This window comes from Emydura macquarii, unplaced genomic scaffold (assembly GCF_026122565.2).
Source record: "Emydura macquarii macquarii isolate MOO-44397 ecotype Brisbane River unplaced genomic scaffold, CSIRO-AGI_Emac_v2 contig_691, whole genome shotgun sequence".
NCBI classification, from domain to species: Eukaryota; Metazoa; Chordata; order Testudines; family Chelidae; genus Emydura; species Emydura macquarii.
In genome coordinates, this window is record NW_027130828.1 from 5,711,131 (window position 1) to 5,737,408 (window position 26,278).

General features: G+C 47.5%; 1 protein-coding gene across 1 annotated transcript in view; it reads left to right on the top strand.

Moving 5' to 3' along the window:
- The first annotated feature begins 18,735 nt into the window (after positions 1 to 18,735).
- Positions 18,736 to 26,278, top strand: part of GPSM1 (G protein signaling modulator 1) — a 113,595-nt gene continuing 106,052 nt past the window's right edge. The window contains exon 1 of the mRNA XM_067541815.1: positions 18,736 to 18,867. Coding sequence (XP_067397916.1) covers positions 18,758 to 18,867 — 110 coding nt within the window. The 5' untranslated portion in view covers positions 18,736 to 18,757. The remainder of the gene's footprint in view (positions 18,868 to 26,278) is intronic.

Sequence of the window (26,278 nt, forward strand, 5' to 3'; positions counted from 1 at the left end):
GGGAAAGGGAATGTTTGTGTAACCACCTGGTGAGTGTGTAGTTATATCTTCTGTGGATTGAGCCCAGAGGGGAAACTAAGTCTGTTACAGCCCTCACCTGCAGAGTTCTGGAGGTCCCTGTGTCAGTCCCCCATGGATCAGCAAGGAGGGCGGCCGACACATTTGCACTAACTCCTAACTGTGCTGCATTGGCCACCTACTTGCAGAAAAGATGAGGTCAAGGATTCAGCTGCCAAACCAGCTTGCTGCATGTTCTGAAAAGTCATTGGTTTTCTTCTTTTAGCATAAAGAGCCACGTTGGGTGGAAGAACCATATAACGGGTTCTCCGTCACCTGGGGGATATCCCCTTGGGAAAAGCTTACATCCATATTGCTGCATTTTTTCAATAGCTGTCAGAGATCACAACATGCCATGAAATAGTAAGACCCTTTTCTGGACACTCAGCCCTTAGAGAAGCAAACCTCCAAAGCATTCAAAGAAAAAATGGCTGTATATTAATTTGGACATGTGGTGTTGTGTTTTGTATAGCGAAGGTGAAGTATAACGTGGAGCAAAAGAAAATACTTTCCCCTGTGTGGTGCGTGCTTTCTTTTGAAATAAAATTAAGTAACCACTTTGTGAATGCAGAACGATCATCTTCTTTCCATGGCCCGTTCACTCACTGGCTTTTCAGCTGCAGTTACCCACCGAGGTGAAAATTAGCAGGTGGTTTTTGTTATGTGGACAGCTAGGAACTGGACTGAAATCCACCAAATGTATAGGCCTTATCCGACTCGTATCAGTCCAGAGTGGAATTGAATAGGCAACCTAGCGATGAAAGGCTTTATATCCCGCTGCAAATCCTGTGAGCCATCTAGCAGAGGTTTCTGCTTGTTAGTGGTACGAGAAACATCACTGAAGCTTTTCCAAGAAAATGCCGGAGGGGAAACAAAATGACTGGCTCGTTCTATGTAACTGGAAAGGAATTCAGGTAAAATGCAGTCTTTGAAATTGCACCTGTAGACTAATGGCTGGACTCCCTGTACCAAACCTAAGTGTTCAGAGCAGTAAGTGGTAACGCTGGGAAGGAAGAACTCTTCTGCTGCATAAGTAATTTTGATTACGGGTGCCAAGGGACTGGCCCTGCACAAGTTCCCAGGGTGGATACTGATTGGTGTACTGCAGGCAGGCAGGCGGGCACCCTATTTGGTAGGACAGGCTAATAGATGACATTGATGCAACTGAAAAAAATTAGAATTAACTTTGTTTCTCATTTATTTGTATATAATATGTATATATATTTAAATGTACAGAGACCATATTATCTGTGGCTAGTTTTCCAAGGGGAGTGGCAGGCATTCTCTGCAAGGTTCAGTGGCTGCACCATAATGATTCACAGATGAGATTTATTTTGCACTGTTGACTGTCTCCCCTGAACTCCGTTCACCTCACCTCTGCTGGGACTACTTCTGCAATTCCAAATGGCCACAATCCTTCCCACCAGTGTTTCCTTGTACTCCCCAAACGTGGATTTCTCCTGCCAAAATCTCTCCCATCATGCATCGCAGACTGGAGTATACTCAGTCCTAGATCAGTGGCAGGTGTAAGGGCTGGTATGCTGTGGACCAATTCACAATAGGTGCCTAAGCAGAACACCGGATTTCTTGGTGTGACATAATGGGTTTGTTGACATCTGTTTGGCTTGCATCACTTGTTTGTAGTTTCAGCATTCATGAGTAATGTGGTCATCCCAGACTCAAGCCAATTGAACATGCCCTACACCACAGCTGCATGCGTTCTCTGAGCAGTTTGCTGGTCTTGTGGCTAAGGCACTGGTCTGGAACTCAGGAGATGTAGGTGTATTTCCTGGCTTTGCTACAGACTCCCTGTGTGATCATGGGAAAGTTGATGTATTTCTCATTTCACCATATTTAAAAGGGGGATGATGATGATGATCCTTCTTTTCTCCCAGCCTTTGTCTCTCTCGTCTATTTAGAGTGTAAGTGTGTTGGGCTGGAGACACATCTTGCTATATATATGTACAGCTCCTTGCACAATGGGGTTCTGCTCTTAGCTTTGGCTTCTAGGTGTGACTGTAGTACAAATAATCAATGCATTGTCCTAAGTGCACAGACACGCATATGTGTATATAGGTCATTTAATCAAGGTGAGCTGGCAGAATTCCCTGTGCCAGTTGAGCTGACTGGCAGGTAACTTACACAGCATCTGCCAGACATTGTGCTTGTTACGTCATGTTCCCGTGAGCAGTAGCGATCCCTGCATTTTCTTTTTGTCCTAACGAATTGAATATTGTACAAGAGACATGACAAATGGATGGGATATAAACAGCACGTTAGGGTGGAGAAGCAGGCTTAGGAGTTATGCAAGTCTCTCTGCTCTTTCTATCAACCCAAGTCAAATCAGCTCAATTGACTTTGAGTTGCGTGGCTTGAGAGCATCCCCCTAATGTCAGATCACGGACAGATGAATGCTGACACTTTAATTGGCCATCCCTGCGCCTTATTGAACCGGGAGAACCAGGAGGTGCCCCTGGCCCCTTCCCGTGCTGCACAGCACGTCTCCGTCACGCCTTGCAGGTGGCGGCCTTGAGTTCCGTCACTTGCTGCGCGAGTGCCTTTCGCCAGCTGGTTCACTGCTGTGCTCTCCGCCTCGGAGTGTCCCCTTTCTGCCCCCCTCCTTGGAAGAAGCCTGAAGAGCCATGCTCATAGTCCACGAAGGTGAAGGTGAAGGGGGGGAAGTAGTGAAGGCTCCCAAGGTGAGGGGATCGTTGGCAGCCGATTTGGGACTGACTTGGGTGCCGAGCTCATGGTTTGGCTGGACTGTGGGAATGCTGCTTTCATGGGTCACGGGAAATATTTGTTTTAAAAAGCCCGGGCTGTCTGGGTGGTGAAGAGAAGCCTTTTACCTCTAGGTTACTGGTTCAAATCTGGCTGGGTCAGCAATACCCAAAAGGCATTACCTTCTGGCTGCCTATGGATGGGGGGCTGGTCAGCGCCTTGGTGCTCACTGGCATTCTCTTTAGCAATATTTAAGCACTCCGTCTGCCCGTAGTGCTTTTGCTGTATGAGATTAATTTCTGCGGTTGTCCTGGGTGATGTAACCAGTTAGGGGTTGGCTTAATTTTATTTTAGAAAGGGAATTAGATAGCATGCGTCTATTACAGTCACAGGATGAGAAAGCCATTATCAGGGCTGGGAAATTGATTTGTTGCAGAAGAGAGATTTGAAAATTCCTTTATGAACATTCACCCCCAAGCCTCCAAGCGAAGCTTAAGAATGAGGATGCTACTTGACAAATAATGGAGCCTGCTGCAGTGGTGGGTGCATTAGAAATACCTGTGTAAGATGGATAGAAATGGTTTGTGCCAGTTGAATATGAATTCTTATCCTCTGCATAGTAGCAATGAAAATATTCCAGTATTTGGATTTATGCCAGAGCTTTAAAACAAAAAGCTGGGGGTGGGGTTGCCTGTCCTTGGTATGCAAAACCCAACTCAACTGCAGGAAGGTGAAAGATCCGATATGTTGGCATAAGGCTGGAGAACTAGGTTAGAAAGAGATCTGGTGTCTTGGATGAAAACGGGCACCATGTGGATTACAGCTGGGAAAAGTTTGTTATGGACTATAGCTAATGGAATGATTGGAGTCTTTAAATGAACTCAGCAGGATGGAAGATCCTGTCTGGAATTAAAAAAAAAAAAGAAAAGGCACCCACCTGTGCCTTAAAGCACGATATATCTAGCTCTGATTTATACAGAAACTTCCATGCTGTAAGTACTCAATTTCCTGCTTGTTCTTTGATTAGAATTAGTGATTTTGTGCATACAAATTCCATGTTCCTGCCGGAGCTCCTGAGCAGGGAAGGGATGGCCAGAGAAGTCACCCTCAACAGGTGCGGAGTTCAACTTGGATAAGTGTCCCCAGCTGTTGGATTCTGTTCTCTCTTGACCTCTTTACCCTGCAGAAGCTGTTTCCTGTTGGGGAGAGCAGGCTCATTCTACTAGTGCTTTTGGTCCTGGATGGGGTCCGGCGTGAATAGCCGTCCTTGGCCCATTGCCAGTCCTAGCTGGGAACCAGAAGTGAAAAGAAGCCACTGACCTGAATGTTTCATTCCTTGGAGGGAGTTTGGCTCAAGGGGGGTGTTGGCCGGGACACACAAGAAAAGGGAAGAGCTCGGAGGGTGGCCTGTATAGCTGGGCCTTGTGCTGTTTCTGCGTGGACTGCCAGGGCCCTGCGCGGGCGTGGGGCTGGTCTTCTCTACCTCGGCAGGAAGCAGTGGCAGAGATTCTCTGGTGGGCCCAGCTGCCCCACAGTTGGACCTGCTGCAGGCGCTGCCCTCTTGCCTTCTGTGCTGCCTAGCGTGGTGCTGTAGGAAGTCTTAGACGATGCTTCATGGTGCGGGTGAAGGGCAGCAGGGGTAGGCCCCCCCACTGCCTCCATCCTCACTGCTTGTATCTCCTTGTCCCGCTCCCCTGCAGCACTGGGGCCCTCCCAGGTGAGTCTGTGGCTCTAAAGCCAGGTGGTTCCCGGGTCCCTGCCAGCTGGGACTTGTCTTTGTCTGGTTGAGGTTCTGTCCCGGTGCCCGTCCCTGTGGTACCTGGACATATCTCATGTTAGATTGGCACACGAGGCTCCTCGTGGACTTCACGGAGGGTTTGGCTCGTCTCTCATCTCTGGCGAGGAGAAGCTCTGCCTGGTCTGTGGTGCCTTAGCAATAAGTGATGAGGCAGGACGAGGTGTAGAAAAGAGATCTTTCCTAAACATGCTGAGTCTGTAAGGCTTGTAATTCATCCAGGGATGGTGGGTGAGGGTCTTGTTAGGCCAAATGAACAGGAAGCAGGAGAGTTGGCCTGATGGCACTCGGCATTCTAAAGAGGAGATGCATCTCCCAGCCCCTGCAGCAATAAAAATGCTGTCAATCGTCCTCTACAAGCAGCGTGCCAGCCAGCACCAAAGTCAGAGGTGTTTATAAACTGCTGCTGCAGCACGAACCATCCCACAAGAGAATTTCTCTTCATCATTTTATTTTTTAATGTTAAGGGGGTGTAAAAGCTGGGGAGGGTGAGCGACTCATATCGTGTTTTGAGCCAAGCTATTGGAGGCAGAGGCCGTGCAAGCTTTCCCCACGCGGTTCTGCTGATTCACATCCAGCTGACCCTGTATCATCCCGCTAGCTATTCCAGTCTTTGTCCCGGCCTCCCCTGCTCACCCCCAACAGCTCTGCTGATGTATCTTTGGCCTGGTCTACACTGCGAAGGTAGGTCGACCACATAACGTATGCGTCTTCACTGGCTGCTCAGTTCCGTCGACTTAAATCGTGGGAAAATTCGACATAATAAAGCCACCTCCGCAAGTGGCGTAGCGCTGAAATGGAATTGTTTGGGTCGAATGAGTGGCAGTGTAGGCGCAGCACAGCATAAATTGATGTAATTGGCCTCCATGAGTTATCCCACAATGCTCTGCTGTGACCGCTCTGCTCGTTCGCACTCCACTGCACTGCGGCCACGTACATAGGAAACAGCTCCTCCTCTAAAGCCCCGGGAAATTTTGAATTCCAATTTCCTGTTTCGTCAGTGTGGAGAGAGCTTGCCAGCAGAACTGATCATGGCGACTGGACACCCCAAACACGCTCCAACCTGGAGTCAACCTGAGGCCTTGGATCTCATCGGTGTGTGGGGCGAAGAGGCTCCAAGCCAGCAAAAGGAATTTCGATATTTACGACAAGATATTGCACCGCATGTTGGAAAAGGGGCACAGGAGGGACGCGCAGCAGAGCCGCGTTCACATCAAAGAGCTGAGGCAGGCGTGTCAGAAAACTTGGGAGGTGAGCAGTCGTTCTGGCTCATCACCGAAGACGTGCTACTGCATGTGATTCTTGGTGGTGACCCCACCACTCTACCGTCACACAGCATAGAGACCTCAGAGGAATCCAGGATGAACAAGGAGGACTCTGTGGATGAGGAGGAGGAGAACAGGGACCGGGTGACTGGGGAATCCATTCTCCCTGAAAGCCAGGAGCTGTTTGTAACCCCAGAACAGCTCAGCTGGATGCAGGACACCGTGAGCGACCGAGATGCCAGGGAAGGCACATCTGGTGAGTGTGTACTGCAAATCTCATTTCTCTGGTTATCTCCCCAGTCCAACTTCTTGTCATAGCGGGGGAAAAAATGAGTGTGGTGGTGGGGATGGGCTTCCTTGTTGTTAGTTCACCTAAGCAAGGGGTTCCCGCCCTGGAAAAGAATGTTTATGTGCACAGGAATGTTCTGAGAATCCTCCACGGCTATCTCCAGGAAACTTTAATTTAGATACTCTGTGATCCTTTGCAGAAGGTTTCTGGGGAGAGCAGCCTTATTTCTTCCACCACAGTAGGACACTTTCCCCCGCCACTCTCTTATTAATTGTGCAGGCATCATCGCGGAACACAGCATAGCAGCATAAGCATCTGTGCCCAGATGCTTGCAGTAAATCCTCCCTTTCCACCTCTGTTACCCTCAGAAGACTGATATCACTCATGGTCACCTAGGAAGATGACACAAATTTGCAGTACCCGCTCCATACAATTTTTCCTCTGCCATGGGAGATTTTTTGGGGTATGTAAACCTCAAGTTACAAGATAGCATGTGACTGTGATGGATCTTAGGGATCGCAAGACGGGTGCCCACATATGATTTCACCCGGGGGAATTTCATTTCCCCTCCCCCCCCCACCCCCCTCCACCACACACACACACACACACACACACACACACACACACACACACACACACACACACACACACACACACACACACACACAACCTCTGTATCGCCTTTTCAAAAACCAATTTTTGGGAGGGGCAGTGGGGCACAACAATCTTGCTGGTTGGGGAACTATAGATTTATGCAGCATGCGCTACAGGGATTTTCCTGAAATGGATGCACCAGGCCCTTGCTTACCCTGGCTGGAACTGCACTACAACTCCCGCAATAGGTAGATTGGTATGCAGGTCTGCCGTTCCCTTGGGAATATAAAGAGGAGTTATTTTTACATTGCAACATTGCTTTTCGTCCATCGGGCCAGCTAACAATGGATCCCTTGTGCTTTGCTTGCCTTTCAGTGGACAGCGTGGCTTTCAGCTCAGCGTCTGCTGCTCCCGCTGACCGCCTGTCACAGATTAAAAGGTGAAAAAAAAAAAGCTCGGGATGATATGTTCCCCAAGATAATGAGCACCTCTGCAGCTGCTGACAAGAGCTAAGAGCCTGGACGATTTCATTATTGGAGAAAATGAACATTGATATGGAGAACAGGAAGGCGGCCCAAGAACGTGAGCATGCAACACAGGATGAGATATTACGCATAATGAGGGATTAGTCGGACATGTTGAGGCATTAGGTTGAGCTTCAAGAAGAGCAGTGGCAGGATAGACTCCCTCTGCAGCACCTGCAAAACTCTCAACTCATGCACCCTTTCCTAGCCCCCAAGCGATCTAGGAGGAGGTTGAGCAGGGTGGAGTACGTGCTACACTCCACACCACGTGAGGGGAGCAGAAAGAGGCGCTGGCCTCTTTAAGAAATGGGACTGTGCTGTTTGCTGTTTGCACATTGAAACTTTGCTCTGTGTCCCCTCACAGCCCCATTACAATGCATGCAAAGTGTTGAAATAACTTTCTTTCCCTCCACTGTTAACGACCAACAATAAACATTTACTGCTTTAAAGATCATTACTCTTTCTTTATTGACACCATGAGGATTAACGCTGGGGAAGGATTGGGGGGGGGGAGGGGGCTAGCACAGTGCTGTAGTGCTGGGGAATGGGTGGGGGATGGGAAGGGAAGAGAGAAGATTTTTCAGAAACATTAGGTCTCACTGCAAAACTGATTTTTCAAGGCTTCCCTGAGGTGCAGCGCTCCGCGATTGGCTCTCAGCGTTGCACTGCTGTCTGGCTGCTCAAAATTGGCAGCCAGCCTAGCTGCCTCCATGACCCAACCCAATGGGAACTTCTCCCCCTTTGTCTCACAGACATTATGCAGCACACAGCATGCAGAGATAACTGCTGGGATGTTTATTTCACTGAGGTCTAGCTTAGTGAGTAAACTGCGCCAGCGAGCCTTTAGCTGTCCAAATGCACATTTGACGACCAATCTGCACTTGCTGAGCCTATTATTGAACCTCTCCTTCTTGCTGTCCAGGTGCCTGGTGTATGGCTTCATCAGCCAGGGGAGCAATGGGTAGGCAGGTCTCCAAGGATCACTATTGGCATTTCAACATCGCCAATATTTATTTTTTGGTCAGGGAAGAAAGTGCCTGCCTGCATCTTTTGGAACAGACCTGATGGAACAGATGGAACAGTACCCTCCATCTGCAATATTGCGTGCAGTTCTGGTTGCCCCATCTCAAAAGAGAGAGATTAGAATTTGAAAAAGTACAGAGAAGGGCAATAAAAATGATTAAGGGTATGGAACAGCTTCCATATATAAGGAGAGAGATTTAAAAGCCTGGGATTGCTCAACTTAGAAAAAAGACAACTGAGGGGAGATATGATAGAGGTCTATAAAATCATGTATGGTGTGGAGAAAGTGACTAGGGAAGTGTTATTTACCCCTTCACATAACATGGGAACCAGGGGTCACCCAATGAAATGAATAGGCAGCAGGTTTAAAACAAACAAAAGGAAATACTTGTTCACAACAGGCAATGTCAACTTGTGGAACTCATTGCCAGGTGATGTTGTGAAGGCGAGAAGTATAAGTGGGCTGAAAAACAATTAGATTACATTTGTGGCGGATAGGTCTGTCAATGGCTATTAGCCAAGATGATCAGGGACACAACCTGTGCTCTGGGTATCCCTAAACCTGTGCCTGCCAGAAGCTGGGACTAGACAGGGTGGATCACTCAATAATTGCCCTGTTCTGTTCATTCCCACTGAAGCACCTGGCATCGGCTGCTGTTGGAAGACAGGATCCTGGACTAGATGGATCATTGGTCTGACCCCATGTGGTCATTCTTATATCCTGCAGTAACCCCTGCTTGTTCTGGTCCTGCACTCCCTGCCCCTAACATGTGCACTTCAAACCCTTCCCCACACCACCCCTGATGTTCCTCACCGACAGCACTGCAGATGCACTTCAACCTGACCTGCAACATTTCTGCCATGTCTACCCTGGGATCTCACACAGCCAATGAGCCTTTACCCTAATCTACAGTGTTGTCCCCTACTCACAATTTTAACCATACACCTTAACACTGCCCTACAACAATCCTTGCTAAGCCAGCCTGGGCCCACCCAGAGATTTGTCAATGAATCTCAAGCTGTCCTGGAGCCCCCCTGTTATTCCAACATGGGCAGTACATCTCAATCCTGACCTGCCTTAGACCTCTCGAGGAGAGAATGAAAATCCTGTTTTGTTTTGTTTTTTAAAACATGCATTTATTTTGATGTACACAGTTCAGGTAACTCCACGATGTCTTCAGCCCTGACAAGCGAGCCACCAACTCAGTCTCATGAGTGGGGACTGTCTCAGGACCTGTTCCCCTCGTGATGTTTTGATAGTTTAAGAGCAAACTTTACTCCACATTGCTGCTAAGCAATCCTTCCCCATTTCATGTGCTGGCCTTTGAGCAGCCAGCGCCGCTTCCAGAATTCAAAGCCACTTCCCTGTATAAAAACAAAGTCAGATAAAAATGCTGACCATAGCCACAAAACAAAAATACATCCTGTGTCTTAGCACAACCTGACCATTAACGCAGTCTTGGTACTCTAAGCCTCAACTATTTTTGTATGGTTAGTGGGAAAACTTCCCAGAGACTGTTTTGAGCTTTCCCTCCCTAAGGTATTTTTAATTAAATCTTATTTGACAGCTCTGATTTTCTAATCCGTTTAGTCTCAACTGGTACAGATAGGCTTTTTTCCCCACTAAAAGCTAAAGAATACTGACGTAAACCAGTAAATTTACATTCTGTCTATCTGATGTGACATGCAGTGAGCTAAGGCAGGAGAGGGATATAAAAACAACCAGTGTTAGTGGGTATAGAAGAGCACTAGGAATTGGGACTCCTGCATACAGGAATCACACGCACTGAAATGCAACCACTTCTGGTGTAGAACACAGCAGCGGTTAACAACATGCAGCAGTACACAACGGTCTAGGGAAGAGAGTGAAAAATGCTACATCCTTATACAACTTCAGGGGGGATTTTAAATCAAATTAAATTTTAAATTTATAATCACCCCTCCCCTCCAGCTGGAATTTGTCTAGGACACCAGGGTTACCATTGCTACTTGTATAAAATGTTTGGTGTCATGGTTGTTTGCTGGTCCCAGCAGCACAGAACCCGTGGCGCCATGCTGGTGCATTGGTTCAGTACTGCCTCTGGAAGTCAATGGTTATGAAAATATCAGACACACAGAGGGATAGCTGCCTCCACTCCCATTTCATAGCTGGAGTCCTCCGCCGCTCCTCTTTGGTCTACTCACAGTGGCAGTGTAAAGCAAGACGGTGTGAGAGGGACGCCAGCCTGTGCTTAACCAACATCTCTGTGCGAGAAGCGATAGGACTGGGAAAGGAGCCTGCCGCAGGACAAGCCCGGGAGTTGGGCCGACTGAGACGTTTTTTAGAAGTGCGCCTTTAACGTGCAAGGCTGCGAACTCTCCATGTAGACACTCCGATCCCAATATAGAGTTCGAAGGCACAGTCCTGCAGGGACTTAATGCTGACCTAAGTCCCACTGAGGTCAGCGCGGGAGGGAACGAGTGTTTGCAGAATCAAGTCCTGGATATAGCTTTCCAGCTGTTTCCCCCTCTTTTCTGTGTTTATTGAAATGTAAGTAATAAAAAGGATGGCTGTCCAAGGCCTTTGGCACCATAGCACATAATTAGTGCTACAATGCAAGCCCAGCAGCATTAAAATAATCCTGGAACTCTGCCAGTCTGCCGCCACCTACAAAAAATCCCCTTTTAAAGCCAAGCCTTCTTTAGCTGCCAGAATCTTACTTTGGGGTTGTGCGAGCTGAGAACATTGGTCTTTCTTTTCCAGCTGTGCAGGGTGCCAGGTTACACACTGAACCATACTTAAAAAGCTTAGCGCCCTGCCCTGTGTTAAAAACACCACAGGTCATTAAACCTGCAGGAATTCCAGCCCTCCATTCGACTTTTCACCATTTACGTTCTGTCTTTACTCTTTGCACTTTGCTCCCCCAGCCTGGTCAGTTTTCTTTCTCTGGCTTTCATGCACCAGCCCAGTGCTGTAGCTTTTTGATTGCGCATACTGCAGGGGGATGTCTGAATCCAAACAAAACCACTACATGAGGGCGTTGAAATAAAATGTTTTCATTCATACTAGGGACTTGTAAAATCCCATTTTACAAAATAACCCCTGTATGTGGATGCTGCTACACGGCCAGCAGAAGCCCGCAGCAGCGAGTCTCAGAGCCCGGGTCTACAGACTTGGGCTTGCCCTACATCACTAAGAATAGCTGTGTCGACATTTGGGGCCCCAACATCCACACAACAATTTAATGACATAGCATGAGCCAGAGTCTGTAGACTCGGGCTCTGAGACTCGCAGCTGCGGGTTTCTGCTGACCAGGCAGATGGAGCCCAGGCCTCACAGGGTATGTGATAGGGATGCAGTTACTGAGGCAGCTCCAGTGTCTCCCTTCCAAGAGCAGACATTTTGGCCTGCTGTCCCTTTTAAAACGCGTGGCCTTAATTTGGCACAATCTCTCAATATGTACGTAGCACGCTCTCTGATCAGCAGAAAATCGAGACTCGGCTTCTGCCATGGGAAGTGGCTTTGAACACCCATTGTATTGAGCGAAACTGCCTGTTTCCTGTGCTGGGGAACCTAGCACTGCCTTCCCTCCCATGTGCCTGCCAATGGAGCGAGAGATTACCTACTGTAAATGTAGCCTGATCACTTCAGAGTTTGTTTCAGAGAGTGTGGGGGGCAGAACACTGGACTGGAACTCAGGAGACCTGGTCTATTCCTGGCTGTGCCACTGATGCTCTGTGTGACCTTGGACCAGTCACTTCACCTCGCTATTTCCTCTCCCATACTTTGTCTTGTCTGTTAGACTGTAAGTTCCTCAGGGCAGATCTGCCTCTTACTGTTTGATTGTACAGTGCCTACCACAAATGGGGCCCTCATTTCAGCTGCGGTATGTAAGTACTACTGCAATACAAATAATCAATCATTATTAATGAAGATGAAGTTCATGCACACGTCCAGGTGGCCCTTGTATGTTTCAAATCCCCAGTGTCAGTGAAATTCCATCACACTTTAAGATGAGGCCGTGCTGATGTGTGGATATTTGCAGGCAGTACAGAGTTTTTCCTATAGTGAGCCGCTCCGTGTTTGCAGGGTATTTCATTTCTTTAGTTTTGTCCAGACTTTTCTGCAAACCACAGGCCCATACTTGCTCCTTGGTGGATCTTTCAAGGGCTGTCTTTTCTCAGTATTAGTTCAGTATGGCATGTTGAAGGTTTTGGCTGCTTCTGTAGCTTCTAAGGCAGGTTTTGTATTAAGTTGATACAATTTCCTGTACTCCATGGCATGGAGCCCCACGAGAACAAATGACCTCAGGGCAAAATTCTCCTCTGTGATCGGCCCTGCAAATCTCTGTGTATTTTGCATTCACCTCATTCATGCCAATGAGAGCTAAAACTTGCCACTCCGTATCCCTCTGTCTAGGTTCATTTAGCATGCCCATCCCCACACTGACCATCAGACTCCGTCCTCCTAGGATCTCCAAGTGACTTGCAAACATTAACGGCTATATCCTCGCAGCCCCCCTGGGAAGTATTAGCCCCATTTTTAGAGGGAAATGAAGCACAGAGATGTTGAGTGTCTTGTCCAGGGTCAAACAGGAAGTCAGCGGCACGGTTGGGCCTAGAATCCAGCTCTCCTGAGTCCCAGTTCATCCTTCCGTGTGTACATCCTTCCTCCCTCAGGGGATGAGCTGTGCATTGGAAAGAAGAATTTCCCCATTAGCTTGGTTTCCTATTTTAGTGCTTTCCAATGCAGCGGCAAGCTGCCAGGCCTCAGATTGCTCCCTGTCACAATATTCATATTGTTCTTTCTGATCACTGGGGAAGGGTTGTTTAGCAGGAAGCTGGGAGCTGAGGATTTTGAAATCAACTGCCCCCAAAGCCTCCCTTGACCTTTCGATGTAGCCAGCGCATCCCTTTCTTGACTGGGAGCGGTGGGTGTGTTAGTCACTCTGGGAGCCCAAAGAACCAGGTGGGCTGCGGATTGTGTCTGGCTGCCCCGACAAAGCATTTGTGTGAGTGAGTGTGTGCGCGTGTGTGTGTGTACATACACACTGATATATATATTAATACTATGAATTTCCTGTCTTGTCACTATCATGAGGGACACTAACGAGCTTACCCTATGCACCCTGGAAAAGCTGCAATTCTCCAGCTGCTGCCTGCCCTACAGATGTGGTAGAAACACTGCAGCCCACACACACACACCAGGGAAATGAAAAGAGATTGGACTGGGAGGCCTGATTAGCATTCACACAACATCTGGTCGCCATTAAAAACCTAAATCCAGGTATAAGCTCATCAGAGAGAATGGGAACCACTCTCAGTAATTAGAATGTGCAGAGCCCTGCTATGCTACACGCCCATCCATCTAGTCAGCAGTTCATTTAAAAAATAAGCCTTTTCCTGGCAGAAAACTGCTCCTGGGGCCTATAATCAAATAAGAGCTAACTAGAGCCAACCAATACTGCTGGCGTGTTTGGCTGGCGGCTGTTGTGAAATGTGGTGCACAGAGGAAATGCAGTTCCTAATTCCCTTGTGCAATGAGGAAACTTTCAGTATTTAAATAGCTGCCTCAGTGGACAGCGTTACTTTGCTCTCATTGAATCACCCGGCAGCCTGAAGACTTTGCCGCAGCTGGCTTCTGGTTACCAGGTTTTCTGCTTCGGCCACGCCAGCTGTCCAGCTCCGCGGGGCTGCCAAGGGCTCGTCTTTCTCTCACGTTGATGCCATCAAGCATATGCACCGGGCAGACGCCTCCACTAACACCACTGCATCTGCAGAGGCCTTTACGTTTGAGCACAGCTGGGCGGGGCTAACGTGCCAGGTCACCATTTCTCTGCCGTGGGCCATGGCGACGCCACAAAATTAAGCCGACTTGTTTTACGTCGGCATGCAGCCGCCGCAGTGTCGAGGCGGTGCGCGTCCTCCTCGATTGTACTGTCAGCGGGGGGCATGCGGGGGGAGGGAGGGTGGGCTCCTGGTAGCCAGTACCAGTCGACGTCGTCTACGCTGACGCTGCGTCGACCCAGTCACATCGACCGTGCCGGAGGTGGTGGTTAAGGTGGCGCAGCGGGGGGGGTATGTCAGCAGGAGCGACATTTGAGTGTAAACACGTCCGTCGTTAGGTCGACACAAGCTGCCTTGCGTTGGCCTGACTGTTGTGTAGACCAGGCCTTAAACTGCACTGAGCGTGCACTGAGATCAGTTTGCCCCTTAGTGCCTCTGTTCACCCCCTGATCGGCCCTCTTTTGGGGGACTGCCCCTGACACCTGCGCTACGCGGGTCTTTTACGTGTGTTTTATAGCCCTGTCCAGGCAGAGGGGGGGTTTGGGGGAGGGAGAAAGAGGTGACGCTTAGGTTGAATCTCAGTGAAACCTCTCCTCTGCCTCGTCGGCCGCTGATAAAGGGGTGTCTCTTTCCCCTCTGAGTTCGCACACATTCGTCACCACCCCTGCCCTTAGCATGAGGGAGTCGTGTCTCTGCCCGCTGGGCATCAGCCCCCTGCCTCCACCGGCCTCTGGCAACTCAAGCACGGCCTGCCAGGCCCCCCTCTCTTGGTACGGGTTGGTGACAGGCACACACCGACCCTGAGCGGGCCTCTGGGGTGCTCAGCCCTGGCCCACTGAACGCCCACAGAGCTCTCAGAGCCTCCGCTCCCGAAGGAATAGCACACGCCCGTCTATGCAATATAATCACCACTCCGCTTAACGCACTGCACAGAGAGAGAGCGCGCGGGTGAAAACAAGAACAAGGTTATCATCAAAGAGCAGAGAGTCAAGTGGTAGTAAGTAAGAATACGGGAAACAAATGGTTCCCTACAAAAGAAAATCATAATACGCTCTCTAGAGCCTACGCTTAACTCACTAGACGTTCCCCCGTCTCCTACGGCAGAGCTCGCCCCAACTCCTTTTCCCAGTGCTTTCACATAGGATGGCTGAGATCCCCCTTTCATAAGGGCAAGCCCACCGGCAGCTTGTCTTCACAGACTGAAGGATGCCAGCATGTTTCTCTGCACCCCCAAAGAGACCAGACCAGCTTTGATCTTCACCTGAAAATAGGGTTTCTCCTGTCCTTTGTTTACCTCTTCCTGTTAATTTACTTATGAAGTCTCCTTAAACTCTTCATTAGCATTGACTCAGGATGCTGATAGACACACAATACACAATAGTCTACCAGGGTATAAGGGTCTCCCACCTCCTGTCTGGAGAAGTTTGTCTCCGGACACACTATCTCTGAGTGACCTGTTTTTACTACACAGCCTAGAGAACATAATTTCCAGTATATACATATAATTCCTCTGACATTTTCTATACATCTGACTCACAATGATTATGCTGGTTGGTGTGACACAGGCTTTCATTAGAGACCTTACATGCCCTCCTTCTGGTGAGCACCAGGGGATCCTGGTACCTGTATGTACCCCTTAGCATCAAAAGGTTCTTGGGTCACATTAGCCTAAGGCAAAAACACAACGGGGACAAGTCACTTCAGTTTTACCATGAGGGACACTAGGTGAGACCTACTCCAGGCAGGAGTAGAGTGCTGTCCTTGTCTAGTTTACTTCACTGTAACACTAAAGTGCCTTGTCCTCCCGGTGTTTTTAGCTCAGTACTTGAATTGCCCTGAGATAAAATAGCACCATTGTTAGCAGTGAAGATAAGGCCTTCAATCACCAGGGACTAGCAACCCGGCAGAGTTGCCCTTGAAGCGCTAACAGACTTGGACTGGAAGCCTGGGGAATGATGGTCTCTGAAGACAGGAGTGGCCTGTTGGAAGTGGCCCATGGTGCAGGCTTTGGAGCTGGATATACAGAATAAGCAGAATAAGGGGCCAGTAACACTGATGGTGTGAGTAACTGTAGGCTGACAGGGATGGAAACTTGTTGGTTCCCGTAAGAGCAACAGAGCTGGCAACCGTTCCTGCCAACATTGACTGTATGCTTGTCACCATCTGTCATGAAAATGTACTGCCCACATCAATCCTGCTCCGAGAGATTGAAGATATCTGTGGTACGTCTAACCTGGCTGTCATATCGCAGCTGATTCAGCACCAGAACACAGTCATTTATTTTCCAATAAGCCTTTGGCAGAGGTGCACATTTTAGAGATGAACAGGGAATTGTTTTGTCGGATTGTAGCCGACCATAAAATACAGGCGGCAATCAGCTCTTATGTGTTTGCTGAGCAAACACTTTGTAGCATGAAAGCAGGAATACCGTCCGTTGTTGGCCAAGCAGTTGATAACACACTGAAGATCAATGTGGAATTAGCATCATATCAAAGGCAGGTTTCTCTGTCCCATTTGCCAAATGGGTCTGGCAAAGCAGGATGTGATAAGGATAAATTGGTCTCGCAAGCCAATGAGCCGTCATCTCGTGGCCTAAGGAGGTGTTGGTCCACGGTGTGAACACAGATGGAGCAGATTCTATGTGTGCTACCAGGCACGGCCTGAGCTGTGATGTCCACTGAAGAACACTGAATTTGTTGTTTGAATTTGTTAGTCTTTAAAGTGCTACAGAACTCTTGTTGTTTTGCTGTATACAGACTAACACGGCTCCCCCTCTGGAACTGAATTTCTGTGGCTTTTTTTTTTTTTTAATTACATGACACTGCTGTGGTGTAGCGTAGGTGGGATTTTAAAGCGTAGAGACTTTGGGCCATGGTCTGCCTGGTTTGCAATGGTCTCCTGCACTGAGGCCCCGATCCAGCAAAACGCATGCTTAACTGTAAGCATGTGATTACTCCACTGATTTAAGCATGCATTTAAGTGCTTTGCTAGATAAAAGCCTACTTAGGGGGACATCATCTTATCTGCTATTGCATATGCCAAGGGGGAACCACAAGCATGTGCTTGCAAATACTTCAGGTGTGGTTATGGTGACTTGTTCAAAATAAGTTTCCAAAAAAAACAGAAGGCAAGTTGGGTGGCAAGGAAGCTAATGAATAAATGAGGAGTGAAGATGGCTGAAGAATGGCAGGAATTTGCCCCAACAAATGTGGAAAGAAGTGAAAATGTGTTTCCTTCAAAAAGCCAAGGTGGATGAGGTAACGTTTTTATTGGACCAACTTCGGTTGGTGAGCGAGAATAAAAGTTATTATCTCACCCACCTTGTTTCTCTACTGTCCTGGGTCCAACACAGCTACAGCAACACTGCAAACAACAATGGAAAATTTCCTTGAAAAAGTTGTTTTCGTCATTGAAAAATGTCAAGAAAAAGTTTTCAACCCGCTCTACTGCTGTCTCAGCATCTTGAGGGGAGCTGAACAAAGTATTGGCAGATGAAAACTAAAGAACATGAAAGTCACGTAGGCTTAATTACAAGCTGAAAACTCGCAGCTCATTCTCTACAGGGTTCAGCTGGGCCTATTTTATGGCTTTGCATTGGAATGGGATGTGGATAGGGATTTTGCCTTAATAATGACTCACATGTCAAGCTCTGAGGACGGCTGCTAATGGCATTTGGTGTGATTTTTCCAGGGTCAATTGTACATCTAGGAAGATACAGTATTAGCAGCACTTGCTGTTACAGGACCGTCCTAGGGGCAAGATAAGGCATCTCCATAACAAATTTTCTCTGCTGGGGCCCATTAATTTCTGCCAAATTCGGACTTGCACTGAATTCTAGCCCTTTCAGCTTCAAACAGAAGCTGCTAATTGGGACCCAAGGCAGCGCTGCTTTAGTGGTGTCAGTAGAGCACCACCAAGGATGAATTTGGCCCACTAGCTCTGCCACTGGTCAGCTAAAGCTGGAGTTAACTCTGACCCCTCGTCATGGTGATTTAAACACAGCTGAGTATAACTGAAGTCATTGCAGCTGCTCCAGAGTTACTCCACGGTAAGTGAAATCAGGCCTGATGTCCCTTTTCATCACGTCTGCTGATCAGTTAAGCAAAAAGCAGCCAGTGACACCTAGATTGTGGGTGGCGCTTGGGGTGGAGTCCCACTATGTCTCTTCCCCCAGCCACTGACCAAGCCACTGTCCTGTTTCAACGAAGCAGAAATGCAAAGCACATGGGACAGATTCTGTTCACTGCAAACTCCAGAGTGACGCCATTGCAATCAATGGAGTTATTCCAGATGACCAGAGGTTGACGTGAGATCCAAATCCGGCCCTGGAGCTCTTAATGCACCAGTTCAAAAGTGTCAGGAATTAAAGCCTGAGCACCCACCCACTCAAATGAGGGCAATTGCCCAAATCCTGACTCTGGAGGGATAGAAATGGGGACACTAAGAAGGCACTGTGCAAACCTGGTTCTAAACAAGCACTGAGTCATCTGTCAAGGCTGTCAGCTCTCTCTACCGGAGTCGGCTGCCTGGGGCTAGCTGTGCGCACAGTTGGAGATGTATTTTTTTAAAAAAGGTAACAGCTCAAAACATGTGATCAGGATTTTTTTTTTTTTTAAATGTACCCATTAAAGCGGCGAATGTTGCTGAGGGTGTAACTGCTCTTCAAAGGCTCCTGGCAGCCTGGTTAATAGTAGAGGCTGTTTGCGAATCCAGCCTCTCCAGAATGCCCTGGATTAAGATAGACAGGCTTCTCCGGCGCACTAAATCCTTATGGAAGTTCTGTCATTCCTGCGTGTCGCCAGCTTCCCCTGTCCATAGACTGTACAGGCTAAGGTAAGGAGCTGTCGAGGGCCATTCGTGTCACCTGTCTCATTCTCAGCATCACTTTTATCTGGGTTCCTAGTGTGTATTTCAGAGTGAAGCCTGCTTTTGTTCTGTGCCTTTCATATTTTCTCCCCCTCCACCCACGCGGGCTGCTATTAAGATTCTACAGCTGTCTGCGTAGGAACAGAGATCTCTGAAGAAGTGATCTGCTCAGGAGTGGTTATAAAAGGAATCCCCTTGCTCCAGGCAGTTATTTAATCTAGGCTGCCGCATCCACCCCTTTTATGAACCAGCCTTGGAGTTAGGGGTACAAGCCCATGATTTAAGTCCATAAAAAGGCTCCATTCTGTATGAAACCGTTGTAATTCCCCATGAGGGTTTTACACAGGGGAGCTTATGTAAAATAGCTTTGTGGAAGTGTCTTTGACATCCATCCTGGAAAACCTGTGACCACTGCAGCTTCTGAATGAGCCTCCACCAGGTAATTAATAAAACAATGATCGTTAAACCTGGAGTTTGACCCATACACAGCTTCTGTCATGCCCAGGGCATCCTGCAGCAGCAGGGAGATGGAAAAGAAACAGACAAAGATTGAGAGTGAGACACCAGCTTAGGACCCAGTTTGAATTGGGACTTGATTTGTGTTCCATATGTGTTCCTTCTTACCACCCACCTAAATTAGAGCGCCTTCTCTGCTGCTGGACTCTACGGTCACTGTCCATTTGGTCTTCTGAAGAGTAGGGTTAAAGATTTATTGTTAGGAGAAGTCTTAATATTTCTTTTATTTGGAGCCCTTTAAAGTCCTGAGGTGAGCACAGCATTGCACTGGCAACCTTAGGAAAGCTCTTGGGAATGATCTCCAATTAATGCACATTTTATCAGTGCTGGTAACATTGAACTATAGCTATCACATGGCCAGCCCAGGCTGTCTTCATTCTGATAGAGGACCCCAGAGCAATAGTCCTTTGTTCTTGGCATCCCCAGTCTGGCTTCTTTAGATCTCTCCATTTTTACAGACCATTTGGGTGATTTTCAAGATCTACTACTCCCTGGGCCAGAGGCACATGTGGAGGCTGCAGGCTCAGTCCCTGAGATGGGAGGGAGTGCCTGCCACTGCATAATAACAGCCATTGTAGCAGATTAAGGAGAGGCCTTGCTGAGGCCTGAAGGAAATCTTGACTGCCCTGCTGGAGTTGGCTCTCATGCCGGCCCCCAAAGATCGGGGAAGGGAGACAGCGTTGCCAGTTCTCATAATATTTGGTGTTTTTCCTGAAGTCCCAGCTCTTGGAGTCAGGTGATTTACATGAGAATCTCAACTTTCATTTAAAGGGAAAGTAAGTTTCCGGCTGGGAAGCAAACTTGAAAACACAACCCTTAAAAGTTTAAACACCAGAAGGCAAATAAAAAGACCCAACTTTTATTAATTGTTTTTTTTTAATCTCAGGGTTGTCTTAAAATTCATAATTTGGGGGGTGGACATGTGATTTTGGGGGGTTGGGAAGAATTAAGGGAGAGCAATGGGGTTACTTAGGGTTCTTACTAGGCCCTGGAAGGCTCCCTGGAAAAAAGAAAGATGCTTGTGGGAATGTCACCAGTGGAAATACAGGACTGAGCCTATTTTTGCAGGCTTATATAAAAATACCAAGCTCTGGTCTCCAAGACAGTCCTTTAGAACTAAGGGGTTTTCTACCCTAAGGATTTTTGCACTGTCGCAGTGTAAACGCCTCATGTAGGAGCCCTGCACTGGTGTAAAAGGGGACTTGCTGCATTCACTTTGCCTTTGCATGCTAGTGCAGCACGTGGACACTAGAGCTTTCCGTCCGAGCAGATATCTCAATGTAGCTACACCAGTGCAAAGATCCCCACTGTAGATGAGGTCTAAGGGTAAAATGCTGACTGATGCCGAAAGGTCTTGAGAAAAATGCTTGAGAATTCCCCTAGTTACATCACACGCTGCTTTTCTGCAAGAACTGAAACCGCGTGGCAGTGTAGTGCCAGGATTTGCCGTTCAGCTAGTGACTACGCACTATGGGCTTTGCAGAGTAGCATTAAACAGGCAGTGGGTTTGCAGAGTTGGCTGTTTCCAATGGGTCAGCAAAACAGCATAAATCTTGTCTTGCCCAGTTACTGTCCCGCTGCAAGACAGTGGCTGAGCCGTCTGTCGAGAACCCTGCTTCATTTCAATGTATGGGATTAGAAGTTAAACGTATGGCCTTTAGAGATTTTTTCCATAAGGCCATCAAAAATGAAAACCAGCATTTTCTGCGTTGCTGCTGCCCTTAGATTATCATCGCTCCTGCCCCTCGTCTGTAAGGATTGGCGTCGTTTCAGAAAAAACAAAACTGTCGAATTCCTGGCACAGAGTTCTTGGGCAAAAGTTTCCCACCGTTACTAACACCTGTGCAGCTCCTTTAGTGGGAGCGCTAGTGGGGATTGGCCACTGTTGTTTTAAACTCTGCCTTGTTTAATCCTGCTCAAAGCAAGTTGAGCAAACACTAGGTCTTGTCTACGCTAGGTAACCCATTGTTGCTTGCATTAGTGGAGCTGCTCTGGTTTTAGCAACATGGGAAATGTTTGCCAGGTAACCAGACGGCACACAAGGCTGCTATGTCCCCTAGGAATACACTCTACTGTCACAGCTTGGACTTGTTTGCCAGTCCAAGGGTGGCTGTGCCCAGAGAAGCTGCGGAGTTGTGTCCTAAAGTGCTGGCTTCTAAGCTGGATGGGCTGGTGTATTCATCTCTGCACGGCCTGGGAACTCCGTTTCCTGGGTTTGAAACCAGGGAGAAGCGTTTTCTTAAAGAGATCCGACTGGGCGTTTTGTGGAGCGGCAGCAGCCCGGGAGAACTCTGTGATTTGTCTGTGTTTGGAGTGTAACCGGCAGCAGGGGTACGAAGGCAGTTTTCATTATAAACAAAGCACAGCTGGTCTTTGGGTTTGTTTTCGAATGTTATCACCCCAAAATTTCAGGGAACGCTTGGTGATGCTTTTAACAGCTCGGAAAGTGCGAGACAGGGGCAGCTCAGGGAGGCGATGCATCATCTGTGCCATCTGCTCTGCCACAGCTCTGCCAGGGAAAATCTGTCATAGCCTGCAGCCTGCCTGCCATCCCAGACCAGAGCTGCTCCCGGACTTGCTGCACTGTCTGGAGTTCTTCTGTGACCTGTGTTAACCACCATCTCCGTTTTCACCTGCTCCTGCCTCTGGGTTTGGACCCAAGGGATTGGATCAGCGGAAGGAGCAATAACAGGCAATTGCAGGTGTGTGCTGGCTTGGAACAAATGAATGGTATCAGCCTCCCGGTTCCATTAGCGCCTGGCAGTTTGAGGAAGGAAGTTATTCGTCATTGCGGGTTCTCGGATTCTGTTACTCTTGCTCACTCTTCAGCGTGAAGCAAAGGAATCTAAAGTAGAATCAGGTCAAAATGTGTCTCCTGCACCAAGGTCTCAGCCAAACCCTTTTCATGTGTGAATTTCAGTGACCCTGGGAGAGATCAAGCAACTGCAAATCCATTGATCTCCATGGGAATCCTGGTTGCTCAGCACCTCTCTGGATCAGGCTCCGACTGACTCAGAAGGATGTGCTCTGTGAAGTGTATTTTCAAAAGGTTTCTAAAGGCCTCTGTTGGCCTGAAATATTTAGCAGCGCTGGAGCTGAAGGGAAGCAGATGAGTCAGAAAGGGAATGGAACCAGATTGGCTGCACGTCTCTGGCCAGTCTGTTCTGTGAAAAGGCTCTGGCGCTATCTTTCTCCCCCTCCACTCTCCACACGGTAATAGGAGCTTGCTAGCATCGGTGCTCTAAGCTGCAGCTGGGTGGTTAACGGGTGGAAGGAAAGCCCAGCTCTCGCCAGCACAGTAATACCCTTCTGAAAGTCTGTGGCAGAGGGGAGAAATAAAATCAGATTCTCTAGGGCAGGCAGGTCAGCTAGACCTGCCCTGAAGGAGTTGGATACGGCGGGAGCCTCAGACATTGGTGTAAATTGGTACCCCCTCTAGGTACCTGATTCAGTTCCCTCATTCAGCTGTCACCCAGGAGACGTGAGTCCATGCCTCTGAGTAGGTGTAGCACTCTAGAGGGTGGCTGGGGCTGGAGAGAGGGGTGTTACTGCAGAAAAGGGGATTTCCAGGTGAGCTTGAATGCAGAAAGAATGGCCCCTCGAGCCCATGTCCTCTGAGTTTCTGGGAACAAGGAAAATCCCTTTCAATTGGCTTCTGAAAAACAAACTGGGGTTAGGGTGACCAGATAGCAAGTGTGAAAAATGGGGACACTTTTTTGTTTGTTTGTTTTTGTTTGGAGGGGGAAGTCATAGTTACCTATATAAGACAAAGCTCCTAATATTGGGACAGTCCCGATCATATCAGGACATCTGGTCACCCAATCTGGGGTTCAAGTCCCTTCAATATGTGCAATTTCATAACAAAATTGGCATGAATTTGTTAGCTGGATTTCGCTGAGCTGGTTCCTTTGTGCAGAAGAAGAAGGGAGGGGATGCGTGGGTGAGGAGTTGGGAGCTAGTTGTATTTCCAGTTGAAAACCAAAACTGTATCCACTTTCCCTGTGAACTGAATTGAAAGGGTTCAGACAATTAACACAGTCAGCATTGTTCCAGTTACAGCTGCAGTATCAGCCCTAAGGAGTCACCCTGGGCAGGAAACTCTTTTTCCCATCCTGTGAATATTTTGGAGAGTTCAAAAAATTTTACCCTCCCAAATCAGAACAAGTCAAAATCTCAGAAATTTTCACAAAATAATACTTTTTCAGTTTGGGTCCATTAAAACTTTTTTTTATATATATATAATTTTAAAACATTTTCTTTTGATTCCAATCTTTTTTTTTCTTTTCTGTTTTTAACCCTTTTCTCGGCCTAATTAGCTTCAATTTCTAAATGAAAAGTCATTTTCAAACCAGAAAGTGGGGGTTTTTTCATTTTGTTTTTAAACTTTTTTCAAGTTTTTTTTAGTCATTGAACTTCTTCTCTAGTGAAGGGGCCATTGCATTCATAGCAGAGCTGCAAACATCAGTGTTTTTAAATGATGGGTCAGAGTTTGAGAATCCAGCCGCGCCACCGCAATCTGCACATTGCTGTGGCCAAAAACCTGAAGCGGGCCCTGCTTCAGGAAGAAAGAACCTGCCGGGACAGGAAACATATCTAGATGAGGAAGGCACTTTCCAAATAATAAGTGTGCTGCCAGACATGGGCCCAGGCTGCAGAATTGGGCTCTAGACCCAGATCCAACTTCTCCTAACGCTTATGAGTGTTCAGAACTGGGGGTTTTGCTTTTGCTCATTCTGGGAGGAAAGTGGACAACTGCAAGGTGTGGCTCTAGATCTGAATTTGGGGTGTTCAGCTTCCTAGTGTGAATACGGTAGGCCCAGTTATCAAATGTGGGGACCTTACTAAAAGGATTAAATCTTATAGTCAGGGCTTGCCTACACATGAAATTTGGTAAGTAGATTGTGAATGTAAAGTACAGTAGCTATTCTTGATTAACTCCATTTGTGGACGCTGTTATTCCGAGGTAAAAGCATACATACATGGAGTTAATCAGGAATAGTGAATCAAGAATAGCTATTACAGAATAACTCCATGTAGATACGACTTCATACGCTTTACTCAGTACTTTAAGAGTCAGACCCTGGTCCCATTGAAGCCGGTGGGAACTTTCCCATAGAGCCTTTAAAAGGGACTGAGGTGTGAGCTCTCTGTAGAGAGAATATTGATCCTTTTGCATAAAAATGGTACTTCCCTTTTCTGGGCTGGTTTCAGGATCCAAATACAGACCTGCACATCCTGCTAAACCCTGCATCTTTGAAGACTGGGCTTCCCAAGGGTAGCAGCATCCAGGGGTACCCAGATCCTCCTGTGCAATAAGGAGCAGTTCCTAGCAGGGTACCAGTTGTAATGTAAAAAACCAAGAATGCATGCATAAATAAGGTCTAAGAAATCAGTGAGACACTCTGGTGAATCACTTCTCAGCTTCAAGCTGTGGGGCATTTGTTCACGACATGCAAAAAAGCAAAGACATTGGCTTAATGTGCTCACTCCCTCTTGACATGGCAATTATTTCAACTCCTCAGACATTAAAACAGAGGCAGAAAAAAGAAAGCTGGTCTCCCAGGTAAACGCTGAAGGCTGGGACATCTGGTGTAGCACATTCAAATGGTTTCACCGTTGAAAAATGACCATGGGCTTCTTTTTATGCCATGCTGGTTCGTTTGGGCCATTAGGGAGTAGAGATTTTTAATAATCTGGCCAAATATATTTATTTGAAGATAGGGAAAGTTTGGTGGACTTTTTAAAATTGCTCAGTGTTGACCTAACTTCACTCCTTGAAATGGACGGGAGTTCTCCCAGGCCATTGACCTCAGTGGGGGCAGAGTTCCGCAAACTCAGTGCTTTGGAAAATTCCTGCTGTCACTCATGGATTTCAAGGCCAGAATGGTCCATTTATGATCATCCAGTCTGACCTCATACATAACACAGGTCAGAGAAGCTCACCAGGGACTCCTAAACCAAACCCAAAGAAATCTAGTCATGATTGAAATTCTCCTGTAAGATAAACCTAGTGTTAAAAAAAAAAGAAATGAATGCTTAAAATTTGTCTTTTGAGATGCACAGTAGATTCCAGTAGGAGGATTTCCCAAGCTAGGGTTGTCTTAGTGTCCAGATTAGCACTGCAGAATTTCTTAGCTGTTGTGCTCAAAGACAGAGGGTAAAATACTGGCCCCATGGAAGCCAGTGGGAGTTTTGCCATTGACTTTAATGAAAACGTAAGCCCAGTCTTGCAGTAGACTCTTGCCCCACTAAAGTTAGTGTTGCCCTATGTGGCTCCAAGATCTGCTGGCGTGGATCCTATATAGCAGGATTGGGGCTTTAATTAATAAATAAATTCTACTGGAGAACAGGTGGCTAATATTCTTTAATTTAAAACCCCCCGAAGTCTAAACCTTTTCAGAAATAACCAAGCCATGAGCACATCCCTATTCACTGCTGGGTTTAGATGACTAAAATAAATACTAACTAAACCGACTATCTTCATCTTATCTCTACTGAGCAGCCAGCGAATTGCCTACCAATAAAATCCATCAGTTTACCTACGCTCTGCACTGTACATATCATTCCGTTTATTTTATAGCGGAAATGACATATCGGCTTAAAACAAAAACAAATATTTAAGACCGAGGATGTGCTGATCTAACCCCCAAGGGAACGTTACAGCGCAAAGCCATTCTGACTCTTGTGTCCTCTTTTGCCCTCTGGATGCTGGGAGGAGTCGGTGTGAGAAACGGCTAAAGGAAATGCTACTTCACCTCTGGCAAAACCATCCTGCAGGCATTGTTTCCAGTGCAGTACAATGCAACGAGTTCCTTTGAGTGTGCTGACACCGTAGACGAAAGCAGAACATCCTAAGAACCTC